Genomic DNA, 18530 nt, shown 5'->3' on the forward strand with positions numbered 1-18530 from the left:
AGGCAATACTGTGTTAAGTTAGTTTCATAATTGTTATCATAACTGTAGAAAAAAACTGAGCATTTAAGCTTTCATTACTTAGAGCAATGGTGATGCTATTTTTGAATGAAATAATGCCATTGCGGCTTCTAAAAACTAAAACTATTTTAAAAAGTAATATAAGATTTATTTTATAATAATTTTTAAGAAACTAAAATAAAATCATGTTTGCACTTTTTTCACCTCAAATCATTTTTGTTTTACAAAAAAAATCTAATTACATTGTTGATTGTTGCTTAATTACACATTTTATTTGTATCCCTTTTGATTTGATTCAAGACACACTTTTTCCTTTAAAAACATGGATCATTATATAATCCCTATGTTGTGGAGGAAGATGCAACATATTACTTTGCAAAAGACCGAATCATATTATAATATTACTTTTCTGCTTTGTATAATATTATCTTTATGTTAGTTAATTAAAATGCTTTATTCTGGTACCCAAAATGTTTGAAAAAAATATGTTTTTATGTATTAATGTTTATTTCTGGGATATTTCAACAGTTTTATTGGTCACTTGATATTGTCAGCATTCTCACTATCCTGATAAATTTTACGTTTTCTTATGCGTCTTCCAGTATGTTAAATATTTTAGCAAGTACTGCAGATGGAATGTTTACTTTCAGAATTCTGAGTTGAATCCTCAGATAATTTTTGGGGTTTTTTTTCAGGTCCTGTCAATTTCATCTTTGTGAAGCCATAAGTTTCTGCTTGTTTTTGTGAGCTTGCGATAAAAGTTTCATGTGATAGCAAAAGGGTGTAGGTTTAGGTATCATTTTAGTCATTTACACATTTGTATTCTCTATGATGAGGAATTGAACTTAGTTTATTCCAAGCAATCAACAATCAACAATCATTTTCAAAAAGTGCACTGCTGCACCATTTCCTAATAAACGAGTCCCAAATATTCACAGCTTTAAGCTTCACTTGAGTGTGAGCTGATTTCTCTGCAGATCCAGCTTAGGAAGGACTGCCGTCGTGGATTCTGACAGCTGGGAACGCTGCTTGGCCGACTTCTGGACGTCTTCTTCTGTTCTGGGGTGTTGAGGTCGGCACTTCCTGGACCAGTTTAACCAGCTCAGCTCATTTTTGTAGTCCTTGACTTGAGTCCGTATCAAGAACAGCTCCTTCAGCAGCTGGTTGTTTGCTGTTAACATGGTGGCCTTTTCCTGCACAGATTAGACTCAGTGAGAACAGGGAATCATTTACCAATCCTTACATTCTCTTCTTTCAGAACTGGAGGTGAAACTCGCCTGTTATTTGTTCAGGAACTCAAACCTCGGGTTCTTATAGAGAGTTTAGATGTTTGTTTTTTTTTTAGTAACAGCTTAAGATCTATCTATTTAACTTGGCTTTTAGCAAATTTTATTTTATTTAGTTATATTACTTTCTTTCTTTACTTACTTTACTGAAATACTTTACTCACTTTATTTATTTTACTTACTTATTTTACCTTACTTTACATAGTTACTTTATTTAGTATACTTACTTTATACTTACCTTAGTTAGTTACTGTATCTATTTAACTTTACTTATTTTTTTAGACAGCTGTTTACTTCACTTAGCATACTTGCTTACTTTACTCACTTATTTTATGCACTCAAATTACCTTATGTATTTTACTCACTTACTTTATTTAGTTACTTTAATAATATTCCTACTTTATTACTTTGGTTACTTGCTTTAACTACTTTACTCATTTACTTTGTCTATTTTACTTTATTGACTTACTTTACAGAGTTACTTACTTTACTCACTTATTTCTACTTACTTACTGTTATACTTACTATTTTACTTCATTTACGTATGTTGCATAGTTACTTAATTCCCTTAGTATACTTATTTTCTTTACTAACTTTTGTTACTTACGTTACATAATTACTTTACTCACTTCCTTTTCCTGTTTTAACTTAATTACTTATTTACTTACTTTAATAATTTTAGTTACTTACTTCACCTATTTATTTACTTTACTTAATATACTTACTTACTTTACAAACTTACTTTGCCTGTTTTACTTACTTTACTTTTCTCTTTTATTTACTTACTTTACCTTTTTTTCTTCTTGTAAAAAATGAAATTAAAAAAAATGTTTTTACAGGAAAACGCTGGAGGCTGTGGTTACCAGAGAATTCCTGTAAAAAGTACAGCACCACAGTTTAAAACTTAACTGATGAAGAATGCATATTGATTTACAGTGACTGATTTCACATGTGAATTACATTAATAAAATGTGAATTTTACCCCAAAATATATTTATTTTCCATTAAAGTTTTTATAGATAAATTGTTTATTTCTTGAATTTTTTAAATAAAAAAAATGTTTATTGTGCATCAATTAATTGTATAATTAACAAGAAAATGTCAAACAAAACCTAATCTAAACTTACTTTAAAATGTTGTTTTCTGTTTTATTACACACAATCTATTCATAATATGCTGTTTGTTTTTAAATTGGTACATAGATAAAATAATTGTAATCTAAAATGCTAGAGTGTCGTTCTCTGAGACCAAACATCTTCATCTGTCGTTCACCTTCTTCATCTTCTCATAGACTTTGCTGTGTTCAGCATCAGATTTGTCCAGCTTCCTCTTCAGACTGTCCACGGTCTTTTCTAACTGATCTCGCTGGTCGGTGAGTGTTTTTAGAGCCTCATCTTCATCATCCTCCTCCTCGACGTCATCATTGTCCCTCTCCACCTTACACAAACACATAAAGAAATCAAGTTTCCATTCTGAGAGCATAGAATGATTCCAGTTGTTAAAGAAGCAACTCTTTTTGAAGAGCACTCACACTTCCAGGCTCGGGGACGTGGTGCGCGTACATCATCTTTATGGCGTCCTTCAGTTTTCTGGGATCCTGGATGTAGCCAACACAGGTGTGGAGGTCTGAGTAGATCCGTGACAGACGCAGCTCCAAATGTTTCACCTGAATACGTGTAAGGATGTTGGAAAAAACACCAAGTAGGTCAACCTCCATGTTTGTTCCATTGTTTCAGACTGTTCCATTCACCTATTTGTATTCATTGATGAGATTTCAGATCTTCTACTCTGCAGCTGGATGTTTTCAGTCAGAAATGATACAGGATTTGCTGTTGAAACCACATTTTGCTCACTTTCTGCAGATTCTTGAAGCTCTCTTTGTCTTTAGCCTTGACTTTGAGGCTCAGGTCAGAGTTGGAGATCTTCAGCTGAGTGTTGCTCTTGTCCGTCTGCTGCAGGTCATCCTTCAGCTTTTGACGAGGAGAAACACCTGATTAGTGTTTGTCTACATGAAACTGTCTGTCACCCTATATAAGTTTCATTTCTGTTTTTTTTTTTCATCAATTATACGCCCCCGTTAGCTTAGTTTTGTCAACATCCAGGGAGAAGATGTTGACTAGTTGCTCCAGCTCTTCTCTGTACAATATGTCATCCTTGTTGGTGTGAATGGTCCTACAGAGAGCTTGTATATGTGTAATGTTACTTGAAGACTGCTCCTCACCTTCATGGTCATCTCCCTCTGCTCCTTGATCTCCTCTTTCTGCGTCTCGGTTTGCTTTTTGAACTCGTTTAACTGGAACTCATAGATGAACTTCAGTTTCTCCAGTTGTTGGATCTTTTCCTTCAGGTCAGACATTGTGATGTCCTGCACAAACATAGAGTGAAGGAAACGGCAGCATGTTGAAGCTTTCTTCTCCAAAACTAAGCTCCTCTCCTGAATTCTTGAAGCTGTTTCCCTTCCTTCTCCCCTGCATGACCACATCCAGCAGTGCTGCATGTGCATCATGAAGATAAGGGATCTTTCTTGAATCAGAAAAATGTTTGAAGTATTTATTCCTGGGAAAATTAAGATCTGATGCTTGATAATCAAGCAGAACATAAAAGCAAATGTAAAGCAGTCCGCTGACCCAGGTTATATAATGAAAAAGGAAAACCTGATTTCTTTGACAGATTTACTAGAAGACTTTTGTCAGGAATGAATATGCAGACTATGTTTTACAATGGTGTGCTTTAGATTCCTCAATGGGTCGCCTTGGTTGGTCTTCAGAGGGTGGAGGACATTTATTACATGTAACTCCTGATGTTTTTACATCTGAACAGAGTAATTTTCTCTTTGTTAATCCTTAAAGACTCACTCCGATAAAATAATTAGATTTTTAACATGTATTTTGTAGTATTTTCACACGATGGAGGACATATATAAGAATTTAAGATTAAAACTGTATTTATGAGTATTTCTTTAATCAAGCTGTGGTGAATCAGGAGCAGATTAAGAAATTCCCTTTGAGAAAAACTCTCAGCTGTGACACAGAAACTGTCATAGGCAGACCAAAGTCTCTCTGCTCCACTATAGTTGCAGACAAATAGATCCATTCATGTCCTCATTTTCGTTATTCAAGCTGGTATCGGGCTCAAAACTGTATGTCTGCATAGTTCTGATATTGCTTGCTGTATGTGTTGCCTCGCTAATATTAGATAGGGCAGTGTGTTTCAGCCTTTTTGATCCACAGCAACCAAAACTGTTAAAAAGAAAGGAAACTCTGAGGTCTATTTAGTCCCTCCACGATCCTGCATGCATCTTTTGGAATAATTGAGGAACAACAATGTGAAGTTGTAGCTGTTTTTCATAAAAGTTGCAATAAAAGTTGTGATAATTTTCAGCTAAATTAGGTGAAAATTGCCAAGTTAGTTGTTGTTTTTCCCTCCTAAAATAATATTCCTTCTAAACAGTAATTTACTAAAAAAAATGTTTTTTTATGCTTGTGTAAGAGCATATATAATCACATCATCCTTGATATATTTTAGACAAAAAAGAACCAACAATATATTCATGTTTATGGGTTTAATTGCAGCTACAGAAAAAGTGAACACGCTTAAGTTGTATTTGTTTTTCTTTTGTCTAAATCAAAAATGTAACTTTAGCAAATATATTTTTATTTCTCCTTGGGTGATTAAATTGTTAAATTGAAAGATGTTGAGAAATCTGGTACATTTATTTTGAAGAGCTCCACAAAGGCGTCAGCATATTACTTAGTGTGAAACCTGGGCTTTTATGATGAAAACAGAGCTGATCAGTGAAAAACACTCAGCTAGGAGTTGTGAGGGGCTGTAAACTACAGGGAGAGAGTGGAAACAAAGGGATGATGGGATATCAGTGGAGGCTTACTTCCGCCTTGAACTCAGAGTTGAATTTCTGATGAACTTCTGCAGAAAATGTCTTTAAAAACGACTCAGACTTTTTGATTTTTGACAAAAATTTGCATAATCCCGACCAAAAAGACCACTTTTACAATAGATACAAATATAACGGGAGTGGGGCACAAAAGGTAGACAGCTTCTCATTACGGTTCACCTTGTTCTCAATTGTCTGTCTGTGTCCCCAGATCTGCATGTTCAGCTCCTTTATGTCGCCCTCCAGAGCCGGGATCAAGTCCAGCAGGTCCTGTCGCTCCCGCTGCAGCCGGTACATGTCAGCAGACTGATCCCTGACCTTTGCCTCCAGACATTTCATCTAACAACCAGAGGGAAAGTGTCAGATGGGACATGAGGTGTGAGCACAGGAAGAGAAAAGATGGATCCAAATGTCCAAATTCAGGACGTTTAAGACCTTCATGAACTTTCTAAATAAGATTCAGTCACCTCATATTTCATACTGTCAGTTTCCCTTTTCAAGTTTAAGTTGATCTGTTTCTCAAACTGAAGTTTCTTCTCATATTTGATTTGGACAGCATTGAGCTTCAGCTCCTCGTCCTCCTCCATCTGCTTTATGACCTCATTGAGAACACTGATCTTCAGCTCAGCCTCCTTCTGAGACTAAACAAAGAACACAAAAGTACATGAATGGTTGTTTTTCCCCCTGGATGTACTGTTCACTATTGTAACTGACCTGAGCAAGAAGCTGTGTCTTCTCCTGCAGCTTTTCCTCATGCGTGTGTGCAGCCTCCGCGAGAGCCTGCATTTTACCCTCCTCTACAGACCTTAGCTGTTTTTGATAGTCCTCCTCCATCTTCTGAAGGTTTTCCTGAAGATCCTGGAACTTCTCATGCTCCAAAATCAGCTTCTGATTGAAGCTTCGCTCTGTGAACAAACATCGAAAAGCTCAACTGCTTTGTGACATCTTTAAAAAAGAATTGATCCTCTGCATCTGCTGTGTTTCCTCACCTAAATCCTTCAGCTGTTTTACATGTGTCTTAGCGAGGTCAGCAGAATTCTTCTCACCATCACGCTTACACGTCTCCATCTCCACAGTCATGGCCTGTGCGTGCAGAAGAGGGAGTTTCGTGGAGTGTTTTGATAATTCATCTCAGACTTACAGTCATGTGAAGAAATCAGGACTCCCTTATTACATAATCAGCTCTGTCTTAAAAAAATGTTCCTATATTAATATCCAATCTAATTTTGAAAAATGTCTAAAAAAGAAAGTGATTTAATAAAAATCGAACTAAAACATTAATATTTTTCTACTCATAGAAACAAAGATCTGAACAAAAATTCATATTTTAATGGAGGTCAAAGTTTGCATTTCTCACCTCCTATTTTTGCTGAAATCGCGTCATTGAGAACCGGAGAAGCAGTCATTTATATCTGTCTTAGGTGTGAAGTGTCTAAACTTGAACTTAGGGAGAAATTACATTCTTTTGAAATCACATTTTATAGAAAGCTTTATAAACATTTTTAATGTCAGTTGGATCACTCAGTGATGTTTAAATTGATATTAAATGTATGTTTCCAAATATGGTGGATAATACTGAGACTTTCATGGGGTGTTCTAATTTTTTCACGACTGTGGCATTGAATCTGGAGAAAAACATGCTTTCATTTTGATTTAAAAATAATATACATATTTTGAAACTAAAGATTTTTTAATTAAAGTGATTTTTTGGTAATTCTATTGTTAATTCTAGTGCAAACTTAAAGAAATGATGCATTCATGTGGCGTTGAAATGATCGGAAAAACGATTGTCTCCATCTATAAAACGCACACAAACATCAGAAAAACCATAAATCCTCAAACACCACATGAATTCAAAATAACTTTCTGAACCTAAACAATGGTGTATTTTTTACACCATATATGGTTAGGCACCAGCACGACAGGGAAAATAAAACATTAAAAAGGGTTATCAATATAACTGATTCCAGTTTGGTGAGCCACAGGTAATTGTTTAATTGTCCCTGGGCAGAAGTATGCCCACCCGCCTGAGCTAGAAGTTAATCCTGAGCAAAAAGTTGAAGAAATGTTACATTCATTGTCATATTAATACATTGCATTGCTGAGAAATTCCTTGAAGTATCATCATGCATCATTTTTTTCAAAATCTTTTTAGAACAAATAATATCTTCCAGTAAAGTGACAGTTTAATTAATAAACTATCATTTAATTTTGTTATAATTAAAGTTTGTTGAAGCCAGTATGTAACCAGTATAACTCATTATATTTGAATTTCATGAAATTAAACCCTTAATAAAAATATTTTTAAGCATTTTTCCAACCCCTTTAACTCTTTCACTCCTCTCTGCCTCATTGCTGGTTTTAGAGCTGTCACCACTCAGTCATCTGTGACTGCAGCCGTGAGGGTAGCAACTTCACTCCACCCTCCTCTGCTCTGAGATTTTCATGGCTGACTGAGTCCTATGGCCAACTTTCATGATAAGAATACTCTTTATCTGATCCTGCTCCTCAAGCGAACTCCTGCGCTCTGTGTTGGGAGTTCCAGATGGAGCCGGTCCAGAAGGTGGCGCTGTTTCAAATAATTTTCTTCTAAATGTTTTTTTATGGGTCTCCCCCTAAATGTCTTTGGATACCCACTGAGCAGAACTCGGATGTGCACAGAACCTTTTCTAGGATGCAGTAACACTGCATCACGATGGAGAGAGAAACCTGCTGTGTCGTTTTCAGAGACTTGATTTCCTTCTGAAACTTGTCAGAAAGCTCCTTGATCTTTTCGTTGTAGTTGACGTCCTTCAGACGGAGCCGGTACTCGTGCTCCATCTGAAGCTCCTCCAGACGCATCTTCAGCTCCATCATGCTCTGGTTCTGAAACAGATGATGAGGGACTTCAGTGAGAGGGAGAAGGTGCTAATGGTTTTAATACATTCTACACTGTTCTCTTAAATATATACAGTATATATTACAGACTTTTCCAACGAGAACACACATTTCTACACATGCTTCAACCTCCTAACACAGTAGATGAACTTCTGTGGCAAACCGCAAAAAAATCCATAATTTAAACTCAAAAATTGTGAAATTGTTTCAATCAGAACAAAAATCAAAAAGCTTTTCATGCAGAAGTTTAAAAAAGTTGCAGAAGTGCTTTCTATGAACTCAATGATAAAAAAAACTCTAAAATACAAAAAAAAAAAAGACAAGTAAAACTTTTGTCATAGAACAATAAATAAAACATAAAATGTATTACAGAAAAGAATATCACACTCCTGTTACCCTTTAAAAGCAATTTAAATATGTTTTGATTAAAAAACAATCAGATCTGTGATCAAGTATAATTGTCTTAAAAAAACTCCTGGAAAAGTAAATTTCATTGTGAAGGAAAAAAGTACCTTGTAATCAATTCATTTAAAAGTTTAAATACACTGTAGAGGGAGTGCAAAACAAGAGTTCTGTCAACATCCAAGCAGCAGCGTTTTCCCCTCATGTGAACGGTTAAGACTGTTCGGATTTATGCTAACATAAAATGTTTTATCAGTCTAAGGAATGACCGTGTTAACAGTCTCAATCCCTCTGACTTTACAACAGATTTGCTGAGCAAGCTTTAGCAAATGAGTCCATCAGTTTGCAAAACTTTATGCTAAAAAAAAAAATCACTCCAAGTTATTGTAGGTTAGCGGAACAAGATGACTTAGATCCAATTATTATCAACGAGATGTTTGGTCCATATATCATTTAAGAGTAGACACTTTTAAAAGAGTCATTGGTAAATAGACCACAAAAACAGAGTCCAGAGAATAAGGGTCATTTGAAAAGCTGGCAGATGGGAGGTTGGCATGAAACTGATAAAAAAAAAAGTTTTCCATAACTGAGCCTAATGGCAAAAAGTAGGGGAGAAAATAGTATTGGACCAACAATAGAGCCTTTTTGAAGAATAATCATTAATTATTACAGCAAAGGTTTGATAAACCAGAAAGGACTTGAACCACTTCCACAGTGAACAATCAAATGAGAAAGAGGGATGACAAGAACGAAATGATCCACAGTCCAAATCTCTGCCATCAGACCAAGCACCAGGAGCAGAACCAGCTTTTAGGAGTTCAAAGATGAAAGCCTATCGTGTTGTAATTTGAGCAGGGAAGACCTGAAGCTCCATCTTGAACAAAACCCAGCATCTGCTCACAAAAAAAAAATCCCAAACCTCTCTGTAATCCATCCCTCAATTTTCCAAACCTGCTTAATTCCTGTCAGGGGTTGCCTATCCCAGTCACTGCTGGGCAATGGTGGGATAGGCCCCGGACAGGTCGCCAGTCTGTTACAGTCTCTCAGTAATGTTCATCTATATTTTTTCACAACATCGATGTGGATTTTGTGTCAATTTTTGCTTTAAATTAAGTAAACCTGTACATGAAAAGATTTTAATTAATATGTTGGTAAAATACCAAAAAGATCAGGTAGGTCCAAAACCTGTGGAGATATGGACAATATCATGTTACCAGAACATTTAAGACCAACTTCAGGAGAACCTAAGTGTATGGGGTTCCTACAGGACTTTATAAATCACAAATGATCAAAGTCCTTTTTCCTTTTTTAGATTTTGACGGTGTTATTGTTAAATACCTTCTCTTCAAGCTCTGCTTTGGTGACCAGGATCTCCTCAGCGTGGACAATCTGCCTGTTGCTCTTCAGACCTCGACCATCTTTATCAATGATCTTGGAGACCAGCAGACAGTTGTCCTCGGACACGCTCAGCAGGAACTGGTCGTCGTACGTAATCACCATCTGGGTACAGTCGTGCATAAATGAGACGCTTGTTCAGCTCAGACTGTGACTTCATCAGCCTCAGTGTTTCCACTCACCTTGGTGATGGTACCAGAGTGAGCCCGCTGCTGGAACCAGTCCCTCTGGCTGGGTAACGGATACTTGATGGCTCTGATGGCTCCACTGGAGGTCCCAGTGAAGACGACTCTGCCAGAGTGAGACACTGCAAGAGCGGTGTGAGCGTCCTGATCAGCCGGAACCTCCCTCAGAACCTGTAGAGCCAACGGTCAAGCAGAAAATGCAACAAAACTTTTGATCATTTAATCTGAATTTGGCACTTACATTTATTTCCAGCAATGAAAAAAATTGACTTGTGTTTTTGCTGTCATGTAGATACTAAATTAAGGTAAGTTTGCAGCAGAAGTGGTTTGATACATATTTGCATCAGTAGGGGCCTTGGTGTTAACATGCAAGTCATGTTTTATACCCAAAAAGCAGATTAAAATATCAATAATTTCAGCATTCAGTTGTTTTATCTGACTAAAGAAAATACTGCAGACAAGTGCAATTTTTCCACAAACTATCCTCTTGTAAGTGTCAGATCTCTTGATTAACATGGTGATCCTTTAAAAACCCACTCCAGTGAAAATCATGTTTTCTGTGTTTTTAACATTTTCTGTACCATTTTTTTCCTCATAATAGCGCACATGTGTAAAATAATTTAAGATTAAAATAGTATTTTTCAGTGTTTCTTTAGTCAAATCGTGTTGGATCAGGAGCGTACGAAAAACCCAAATTTGAAAAAGCTCAGTACTGTGACACAGCAACTGTCGGCAAAGTCTCCCTTCTCCGCTACAATTCAAAGGCATCCACTTGCAGACAAATTGATGTTATTATCTTCATTTTCCTCATCTGAGCTTTCATCTGGCTCAAAACTATACAGCTGACAGCTCTGATCCTGTCCTATTTTTTTTGTTTTTTTTGCTATGCTAATGTTAGCTTGGCCTTGTGAGGTGGTGTAAGCTAGCAGGAGAGACTAAACAAAGGGCTGATGGGAAATTAGCTCCTTCGCAGCGACAGTCCTGCCCACAACTTAGGGTATGTCCGTATTCCATCACTACTCACTACATAGTGCATTCGCCAAATCGAGTGCTGTAGAAATTTCCCAGAAGTCTTTGCAAAAAGCCAGTGTGCATTGATAATCACAACATTAGCGGATATAGACTACAATGGATTGCATTTGAATAATTTTAAAGAAAAAAAAGGTGTTTAAATGTAATTCTTTAACAAAACATCCACATTTAAATCATCAGAGCACAGTGGATTTATAAATAGACATAATAAAATATTCATATTGATTAGGTTTTTCCCTTTGTCAAATCAGTGTTGTCATATCCGCCATTTAGAAATAAAAAGTAGTAAGCATGGTGTCTAAATTGCTTTCAAAATTCAGGACACGACATAGTCCTGCACTTTGTAGTTTTTTATTAGTTAGGGATTAGGGAGGGAATTTGGGCATAGCCTCAAAGGTAAATTTCTAAAGAGCAGAAAATATGTTGAAAACAACAACACAGGCTTTTTGGCTTAAAGCTGCACAATCATCATAATGAAAAGTCTACTGGGAATGCTTTTACAATAGAAAAGAATATAGTTGGAGTGGGATTTTAGAGTCTGAAGCTCCAGTTTAATACTGGGTCTGACATGAGCAATACAAGAGTGCAGATCCCACTGACCTGACCATCCTGGATCTCCTTCAAGGTCAGGTCAGACCCCACCGCCAAGGCACTTTTGTAGTCCAAGGAGAAGGCCACGCCTGTGAAGCTGCAGGATTCCAGGACGCTCTCCGACTCCCGCTTCCCGGTCCTTGTGTTCCACTCGTACACAGCTCCGTCCATCCCACAGGACACCAGACGGCTGTCGTCCAAGCTCCACTCGATGCTGCGCACCTGACAGACACGTTTAAGCACATTCAAACTGCGGCACGCTGAAAAACAATCAGCTCTGAGGTTGGCTCTTCTCACCTTCCCACTGTGGCCTTTCAGATTCAGAACGTTTTCACAGGAGATAAAGGAATAGACGTGGATCATGTTCCCACTGACTGCTGCAAACATGTGACCGCCGTGGCTGAAAGCACACTGCCAGAAGAAGCACGCCGTTTAAGCAGTGTGCAGCATGTATGTGCAGAGGAAACACGCAGAACACACCTCTCTGCAGCTGCGAACTGTGAACTCCTGAAAGACACGGATGTCATCAACAAGCAGGTTCATTAGCCGGAGTTTGTCTGAAAAGCCCACCAGGACGAAGAGGCCGGTGGGATGCAGCGCCACGCTGTGCGCCTCCTCCTGGAACTGCTTGGACAGATCTAACTCTCTATAGAAAACAGACAAGAAGTGAGTTATATCAGTCTGAGGTCCTAGCAAAGTAAATAAACACATCACAAGAAGACAGCTAAAAAACAATTGTGCAGTGGAAACTTCTACTTTGTCTCGTAGTTCCAGATGTGGACTGAGCGGTCCAGAGAGCACGTGGCCACCAGAGGCTTCCGGAAGCAGACGGACAAACCGGTGATAGGGCTGGAGTGGAAGGGCTGGCAGACAAAGTCAAAGTGCAGCTGCTGCTCCTGAAGACACAGACACACATTAGAGTCAAAAAATAGATCTCATTAGTCCTTCAGAAGCAAAGCAGAAAAATACAAGAAACTTTCAGACATGAGCTGCAGATCAGTGGATGACTACACCCACCCCTGTGGCTCTGACAGTTCATCTCACACAGATATCCTCCAGCATCTCATAGTCTGGAAAGTGTGTTAGCTATGTCACGCCTCGGTCACATGCACCCGTATTGATCAACACTTTCATGCGGGTGAGTTGTCTGAGCCCGTAGAAAGGGGCAGACGGGAGCAGCTGTATCTCAAAGGGAACACAGGTGCGTCTTGCAGTTCCCTTGTGACCATCTCAGCGCCTGGATGGCTCAGAATTAACCAAAGCTGCGTTGTTGTAGCGACCTTTGAGGGGACCTGCCAAAAGGTGAACAACGATTGTGGTGCATGTGGTGCGTGTATTGTGAAGTATTTGTAAGGATATTGTAAATTACATGCACTTCTGATGTACGGGTGATGCTGTTGTACGGGGTGAAGGAAAAAATTGTTTTGGCGATATATCGCAATACTTTATCTGGCGTTACTTGTATCATATTAAAATGCTGACAAGGTGATGTTTAATTAATTATATATGAGCATCCTTCAGCATGTTACTTTTGCTTTCTACCTAATCCCCGACCACTAGTACTGGATAGTACTTTTTTTCTAAGTCATATTCTTTAAAAAAAAAATTTTCTGGTACAGTCTTGGGATATATTATGATACATATCGTATCGTGAGCCATATATCGGGATATGTATCGCATTGCCCATAGGATGTCCACAAACTGCTGCAGAACCTCCTGTAAACCAGTGGTTCAAGCCCGGTTGGGAAGTCAACAATCACATGACTTCTCCCACACCAAGACAAGCTCAATTTTTAAGGAAAAGTGAGGCAGTGAATCCATGTCACAGCAGGAACCGTGCAGCACCTTGTTCATGTCTGCAGCAGAGACAATGACGCTGAGCAGCTGTCCTCGAGTAGTGCTGATGGCCAGAGTCTCCTCCGCTGGGCTCATGCACATGCTGTGAATCTCCTGGCCGTCTGCTGGAGTAAGAAGGTCACCTTGTGGATCTGGAGGGATCTGGCAAAAAAACAGGTAGCCTGCATGAACGGAGGGAAGCTGATGCTGTCCTTTAAAGGTTGCGTGTTTACTTGAATCTCCCTGCTCCTCCTGTAACTATCCTGCTCCATCTTCTCAAACAAGCAGGCTGTGCCAGGACCTGTGCTGCACACAAAGCCCTTGGAGTAGGAGAGGACAGCCGTGATGGGACATGAAGAAAGGCCTTCAAGTGCCTCAGCTTCCTTGAGTCTCATCACTTTCACCTGCCTGAGCAACAAAGACGTCAAATCAGGAAAGCATCGGGTTGGACTGAACTCTGAGGCTCAGACTCACCTGTCAGTTTGACTCTGCTCTTCTCTGGAGGTCATCCTGATCTCCCTGCGGATGTCCCCACTCTCGGACACGAGCAGCCTGCCAGTGTCTGTCCCAGCGATCAGCCGGTCGTCTGACACCCATGCATGGCACAGAAGGTTGAGGTTCTCCACCTTCGCTGTGCTGGTCTGCTTCAAGACACCCTCTGAGAGACGAAGGAGCTTAAAGACGCCGCTGCCACTCACACACAGCTGTGTGTTGCTGTGTGGGCTGAAGCTCACCTGAGGAGAGGCATCAGCATGTCGAGAACACTCGCGTGTGAACACAGAGGGAGCTGGATAAGAACCCACCTGGTTAACAGGATTACTGGACGTTGTGGTCTTCATGGATGCCAGAACTTTGTTTTTCTCCCAGAGCCAAAAGACCAGCATCCATTCCGGCGCCCCCGTTTGCCCGATCAGGTACTTGGAATCATGGGAGAAAGCCACGCACACAAACTCCTGAGCGTGGATGTCCCCAGCGCTCAGATGCTTCTTCTTCCTCCCCTGCTCGTGCTGCAGGTCAAACACCGTGACGCAGGCGCTCTCCCCGCACTCTGACACGGCCAGGAAGCGGCGGCTGGCGCTTACGGCCATAGCGCGAACGCTACTACTCTTTTCTGAACCTGTGGAGAGAGAAGCAAAGTCAAGAGAAAGTGAGGGATGAACATACATCCATTCTATTCTCACTGGGGTGGTTTCAGAGACCAATAAGCTGATGAGTCACTGTGATTTGAACCACATAAACAAGGCTAAAAGCAGCATTTACCATGGAGAAGGCTGGAAGCAAAGATCAAGACAGCATGGAGAAGAAGTTTTCCAAGAAAAAAAAACACCTTATGTTCATATTTGTTTTGCTTTGTTATACTTTGTTTTCATTCACATTATTTTTTAAATTAGTTTTAAGATATAACCTTTAAAATTAGATTTAAAATCATATTAACATTTGTCATGATGAGTTAAAATTTCCTTTTACCACTTGATAGACATTTACCACAGATTCTTACAGCCACCATAAAAGAAATAAAATAAACAAATGAAATGAGAAAAAAGACAATATTTTACGAGAATAAAGTTGTACAAAAATCAACAATTTAAGAGAACGAATTTATAAATGTGTGCTTCAGAAAGTTGTCATGTCACAAGAAAAGACGTGCTTTTTCCTAAATTAAATTTTAGCTTTTAAAATGCTTCAAAAATATTATTAATCATCTTATTTAATGTAATTTGTATTCATGGTTGCAGTAGGCTACTCCGCCGTAGACATTAAACAGCTATAATATTTAGAGGTATGTTCCTTCATTGGTCTTCATACCGGGGAAGAAGCGCTGGGATCTCTGGACTCTGTTCAGGCACACGCAGCTACTTCCGGTGGCGTACACGAGCGTGTGCTCGTCGACGAAGTTTAAGTTGTTGCTCACACCCGTCCGCAGCCCCAACATGAAGTGAGCCTGAGCCGAAATGGAGGCCATGTTCTCAACTCCACGGAGTCTAGAAAACAACTGGGAAAAACAAACGGAGAGAAATACAAACGCTGCTGCTCCTTCACAGGCGCGAGGATTGTAGAGACTGGTTACCAAGGCAACCGTAGGCTATAAGATGTCAGCCAAGATAGACACGCCCCCTTTTAGGTGTTGACATTGACTGTAAAAAATAGTTAAATGTGCTTATATACAGTCAATGGGTGTTGATAACGTTTTTGTTTGTTTGTTTGTTTTAATAAATATATTAGCAAAATATATCAACGGTAATTATGCATTTAAATATTTTACATTTTAATGTAAAAAAATAATAGTTGCGTTACCGGACGCCCAACCAGCTCCCTTAGTTTTAGGCTCAGGAATCAAAAAAATGTGCAGAAATAAAGCTTCAAATAAAGGTTCAAAAACTTTAAATAGTTTTAACATATAAAAAGTTAAGATTTTAAAGTTTTAAGACCAAAAAAAAGCTCTGGGTCATGACCAAAAGAACGAGATCCTGACTACAAGTAGCTGAAATGAGTTTTCTCCGGAGGGTGGCTGGACGCTCCCTTAGAGATAGGTGAGAAGCTCAGTCACCCGGAGAGAGCTCGGAGTAGAGCCGCTTCTCCTCCGCATCGAGAGGAGCCAGTTGAGGTGGCTCGGGCATTTGATCCAGATGCCTCCTGGACGCCTCCCTGGAGAGGTGTTCCGGGCATGTCCCACTGGGCGGAGGCCCCGGGGAAGACCCAGGACACGCTGGAGAGACTATGTCGCTCGGCTGGCCTGGGAACGCCTCGGGGTCCCCCCAGAGGAGCTGGAGGAAGTGGCCGGGGAGAGGGAAGTCTGGGCATCTTTGCTTAGACTGCTGCCCCCGCGACCCGGTCCCGGATGAAGCGGAAGAAGATGGATGGATGGAAGATAAGGTTTGGTTGATCTTCAAAGTCTCAGAACAGTTTGTTTCAAACAGGGAGAACATTTCTGAAACAAACGGGTTTAGGTTTCAATAAGATTGATGCAAAAGGAACAGCTGGGGTCAAAATACTTTAGAAATCTTTGAAAAATAAGATGTTAACTAGAGTAAGAAGGAAAATAAAGACATAAAAAAGAAAGGAAACAATAACCACATAGAGATTTGTTGAAAGGTTATTTGGACAGTTTTTGAGGATTTCATGGTTTTTAATGAGCCATCATATATTTTGAATCTGTTTATAAAACAGGATGTTTACAACCTTTCCATTAACAATAAATATTATATTTCTTTATTAGCAAAATAATATTAATATTTGTGAAATAATTATCTGTAAATATGATTACGTCTGAGGCACAAAAAAGGGGAATGTAAAGTTAAAGATTATTCCAATTTCTAAGGTTTCTCACAAAAATCTTGGAATGTGAACATGGGAACAATAAATGTTCCAGTTTCATCATCCAAATTACAAAAAATGAACAGAGTTTAACACAATCTGCTTTTAAAAAAATCAGCAAAAGGGCAGATTTTATTCATTAGTTTGAAATGGGTTTCTTTGATTTTTGGTGAAATAGGTCATTTAATAAACTTTAAATAGCTCTAATTATTGTAGATTGTCCATAGATTGACTTTATAGAGACAACTGTCACATTCAGATCTGCAACTTATTTTTACTAACTACACTACAGAACATGACGTGACATTATGAAACAGAGTTTTTGAATAAACAGAGAAGGAATTACATAACAAACAAACAAAACTAATAAAATGAATACAGATCTGAGCAGAGTGAGGCAAAGAACAAATAAATGTTTTCACATGACCACGAAAGAGAATTTTTAGTTTATCATACATTGTTCTTATTTTTGGTTCCTTGAGGAGCTTCAGCAAATCTAAATATAGTTGGAATTTGTTGGAAAATATTCTACATTTTGGGGGAGTCTTTATACCTTTATATTTGAGACAAAGGATGACATTTACAGGATGACATTTCGTCTCATTTATTTTCTAATACGATGTCAAATATGATGGGGTTTGATGACGTCTTCACTGCTCCTCTCTTCATGTAGTCGACACTTCCTGTAACACATGAAAATGATTCAACATGGATAAGAAAAGACTCCAGACTGTTGGGTTCTCATGAAAATCCTAAAGATTAACGAAACAATGACTTCACTCCTTCTGCTCTGATGGAGTTTTGTATGATAGCAATGACTGATTCAGTTACAGCAACACCTTAAAGAAAATGAAGAATAAATCACTGACCTCCACAATAAAACACCTGCCAGCATCAGCATTAATGGAAGATTTGATTATCACATTACATGAAGATGTTACCATGTATATAAACCTGCATTGAGCTGAATAGTCTCTACATTAACACTGTGCGATCACAATCACACACCCCCCCCCCCACCTGTCCGATTGGACTTCAGGTGTGGAGGTGGTCGTCTCTGGAACCTGAAGATCAGCTGCAGAGTTCCTGCAGAAGCAGCAATGCCTCTTCTGTCCAGAAACTGAATCTCCGTCCATGTCTAAGAGAGAAAGGCCGGTGTGAATGGACTCTACTCTACACTGCTGCTGTCTTAGTACGTTCACTCGGGTTATTGGGACTACAGTAAACAGCTGTGATGAAAACAAAACGAAAATGATGAAAACTTACTGAAGTCGTTGACATGGTTTCACGAGGCCAGAAGGACCCAAGTGCTGGAAACACGTCTTGTGTGAGGAAGTGATTGATTTAGAGATGGGGATGAATCTGTAGTCGGCGTGCAGGCAGAGGGGTTGGAGAGAGGTTGAGAACGAAGAGAGGAGAGGCTGCACCGGGGTTTGCAGATGGTGTCTATGACATGGGGAGGTGAGCGGCGTTCCTTTGTCCTTCCTGAGCCGGAGGACACGGTGAGCAGGTAGAACTGAGTCTGTGAGGCAGCTGAGCAGAGAGGTCCATTGATGGTTGGTTGTTGGTTCTCGTGGTTGAAGGATTCTGCAGACAGGAAACAGTTTATGAGTAGAGTACTGGAGGGTGAGGAGAAACTCAGAGTTTAACATGAATATCAGAGACACTGCAGGTACAATACCTAAAGGTAGCAATGATCTG

The 18530-nt window shown here is 39.2% G+C and overlaps 1 protein-coding gene and 1 long non-coding RNA gene across 5 annotated transcripts; both read right to left on the reverse strand.

Moving 5' to 3' along the window:
- Nucleotides 1-845: 845 nt before the first annotated feature.
- On the reverse strand, nucleotides 846-15594 carry cfap57 (cilia and flagella associated protein 57). Of its 3 annotated transcripts, XM_024270766.2 has the most exons (22): nucleotides 15321-15594; nucleotides 14318-14631; nucleotides 13989-14248; nucleotides 13748-13922; nucleotides 13524-13676; nucleotides 12435-12574; nucleotides 12249-12324; nucleotides 12159-12185; nucleotides 11976-12089; nucleotides 11688-11900; nucleotides 10053-10226; nucleotides 9814-9975; nucleotides 7906-8061; nucleotides 6186-6279; nucleotides 5911-6101; nucleotides 5664-5837; nucleotides 5377-5535; nucleotides 3526-3669; nucleotides 3158-3274; nucleotides 2836-2970; nucleotides 2577-2741; nucleotides 846-1211 (listed from the first exon to the last, which is right to left on the reverse strand). In XM_024270766.2, exons 1-22 carry the CDS (start codon nucleotides 15475-15477, stop codon nucleotides 966-968), a joined length of 3546 nt encoding a protein of 1181 aa, XP_024126534.1. In that variant the 5' UTR covers nucleotides 15478-15594; the 3' UTR covers nucleotides 846-965. The 3 variants fall into 3 exon arrangements, with proteins under 3 accessions (XP_024126534.1, XP_024126533.1, XP_024126535.1); XM_024270765.2 differs by having other exon boundaries at nucleotides 12159-12324; XM_024270767.2 differs by lacking the exons at nucleotides 14318-14631; nucleotides 15321-15594 and having other exon boundaries at nucleotides 12159-12324; nucleotides 13748-13918; nucleotides 13989-14083.
- Nucleotides 15595-17417: 1823 nt separating this feature from the next.
- LOC112145246 lies at nucleotides 17418-18530 on the reverse strand. Of its 2 annotated transcripts, XR_002919042.1 has the most exons (4): nucleotides 18511-18530; nucleotides 18096-18416; nucleotides 17850-17967; nucleotides 17418-17512 (listed from the first exon to the last, which is right to left on the reverse strand). It is a non-coding gene; the product is annotated as an uncharacterized LOC112145246 (long non-coding RNA). The 2 variants fall into 2 exon arrangements; XR_004947825.1 differs by lacking the exon at nucleotides 18511-18530 and having other exon boundaries at nucleotides 18096-18498.

This window comes from Oryzias melastigma, linkage group LG5 (assembly GCF_002922805.2).
Source record: "Oryzias melastigma strain HK-1 linkage group LG5, ASM292280v2, whole genome shotgun sequence".
NCBI classification, from domain to species: domain Eukaryota; kingdom Metazoa; phylum Chordata; class Actinopteri; order Beloniformes; family Adrianichthyidae; genus Oryzias; species Oryzias melastigma.

Coding starts and splice junctions, on each gene's coding strand:
- cfap57 (XM_024270765.2), bottom strand. CDS start 15,477: ATGGCCTCCATTTCGGCTCAGGCTCACTTCATGTTGGGGCTGCGGACG. Junction 5,838..5,910: donor AGACACAGCTTCTTGCTCAG/GTCAGTTACAAT, acceptor TTCTTTGTTTAG/TCTCAGAAGGAGGCTGAGCT. Junction 1,212..2,576: donor TCTATGAGAAGATGAAGAAG/GTGAACGACAGA, acceptor TAATCTGTGCAG/GAAAAGGCCACCATGTTAAC.